This window comes from Charadrius vociferus, unplaced genomic scaffold (assembly GCF_000708025.1).
Source record: "Charadrius vociferus isolate BGI_N301 unplaced genomic scaffold, ASM70802v2 scaffold13, whole genome shotgun sequence".
Taxonomy (NCBI): Eukaryota; Metazoa; Chordata; class Aves; order Charadriiformes; family Charadriidae; genus Charadrius; species Charadrius vociferus.
The window spans coordinates 3,187,597-3,188,756 of record NW_009647763.1 but is presented as its reverse complement, the minus strand read 5'-3'; the positions used below and the strand labels follow the sequence as shown (position 1 = coordinate 3,188,756).

General features: G+C 54.9%; 1 protein-coding gene across 1 annotated transcript in view; it reads left to right on the top strand.

Moving 5' to 3' along the window:
• Positions 1 to 318: 318 nt before the first annotated feature.
• NMBR (neuromedin B receptor) overlaps positions 319 to 1,160 on the top strand; it is a 19,180-nt gene continuing 18,338 nt past the window's right edge. The window contains exon 1 of the mRNA XM_009882339.1: positions 319 to 734. Within this exon, the coding sequence (XP_009880641.1) occupies positions 319 to 734 (416 nt within the window). The remainder of the gene's footprint in view (positions 735 to 1,160) is intronic.

Sequence of the window (1,160 nt, the reverse complement as noted above, 5' to 3'; positions counted from 1 at the left end):
CAGGCTGCCGTCCTGAAGGTGGTTGCTGCCCCCGAGGCTCAGGATCTCGCCCTCCTGCCCCCTCCGGGAGAAGGATCGTCCGAAGAGCTGGAAGGCAGCGGCACGGGATTTTTTATTGCCCTCCCCCCCCTCCACCTTTGCAGGCGGACAGTGCGTCCTCTGCATTTCTGAGGGGAGAAGACTCGGCAGAGAAAAAGGGGGAGAAGAAAGGCAGGAGGGGAAGAGGAGAAAGTTAGTTGACTTGCAGAGAGGTGAAGCTTTCCAGTGGTTCCCACTGCACTTTGCGCTGGAGACCTCTGATCTGCTCGAAGGCGGAGGATGGAGGCAGAGCTTCAGCCCGAGTTCACAGCAATGCCCCTCGGGGGGAATGGGAGCACCCGGCTGGTGCCAGACACAGCTCTGCTGCCCCCATCGCAGGGCACGGCCATGTTCATCATCCGCTGTGTAATCCCTTCGCTTTACCTGCTCATCATCACTGTGGGCTTGCTGGGCAACATCACCCTCATGAAGATCTTCATCTCCAACAGCGCCATGAGGAGCGTGCCCAACATCTTCATCTCCAGCCTTGCTGCCGGCGATCTGCTACTGTTAGTGACCTGTGTGCCTGTGGATGCCTCCCGGTATTTCTCCGAGGAGTGGCTCTTTGGGGAGGTGGGCTGCAAACTCATCCCTGCCATCCAGCTCACTTCTGTTGGTGTCTCTGTCTTCACCCTCACCACCCTAAGTGCCGACAGGTAGGAAAGCTGGGCTGCCCCTTCTCAGCTCTCTGCAGCTTGAGCTAAGGCTAGCTGGAGCTGGCATGAAAGGTGAAGCACCCCTCTGATAAGCTATCCCTCATTTGCAATCCCCTCATTCCAACTTTTGTCAAGTGCCCATACTTCTCCTTCCCTCACTGACTGATGGCAAGTCTGGTTGGTACTAACTTAAGTTAAAAGCTTTCTGGAGATGGGTAAGCCTGGGCCTCCAACTTCCAGGGTATCAGCTGCAAGAACAGGGCTTAGTCCTGTCTTCTGCACCTCTGGGATGGTTCTGTAACAGCCCATGCATTGAAATCTTGTTCACTAGAGGAAGGCTTTAGACCCTAAATATAATCCATGACAAACCACAGTGATATGTGAACAGGCAGTGAGCAGCTTAAACCAAGTCAAGCACAGAGGTAT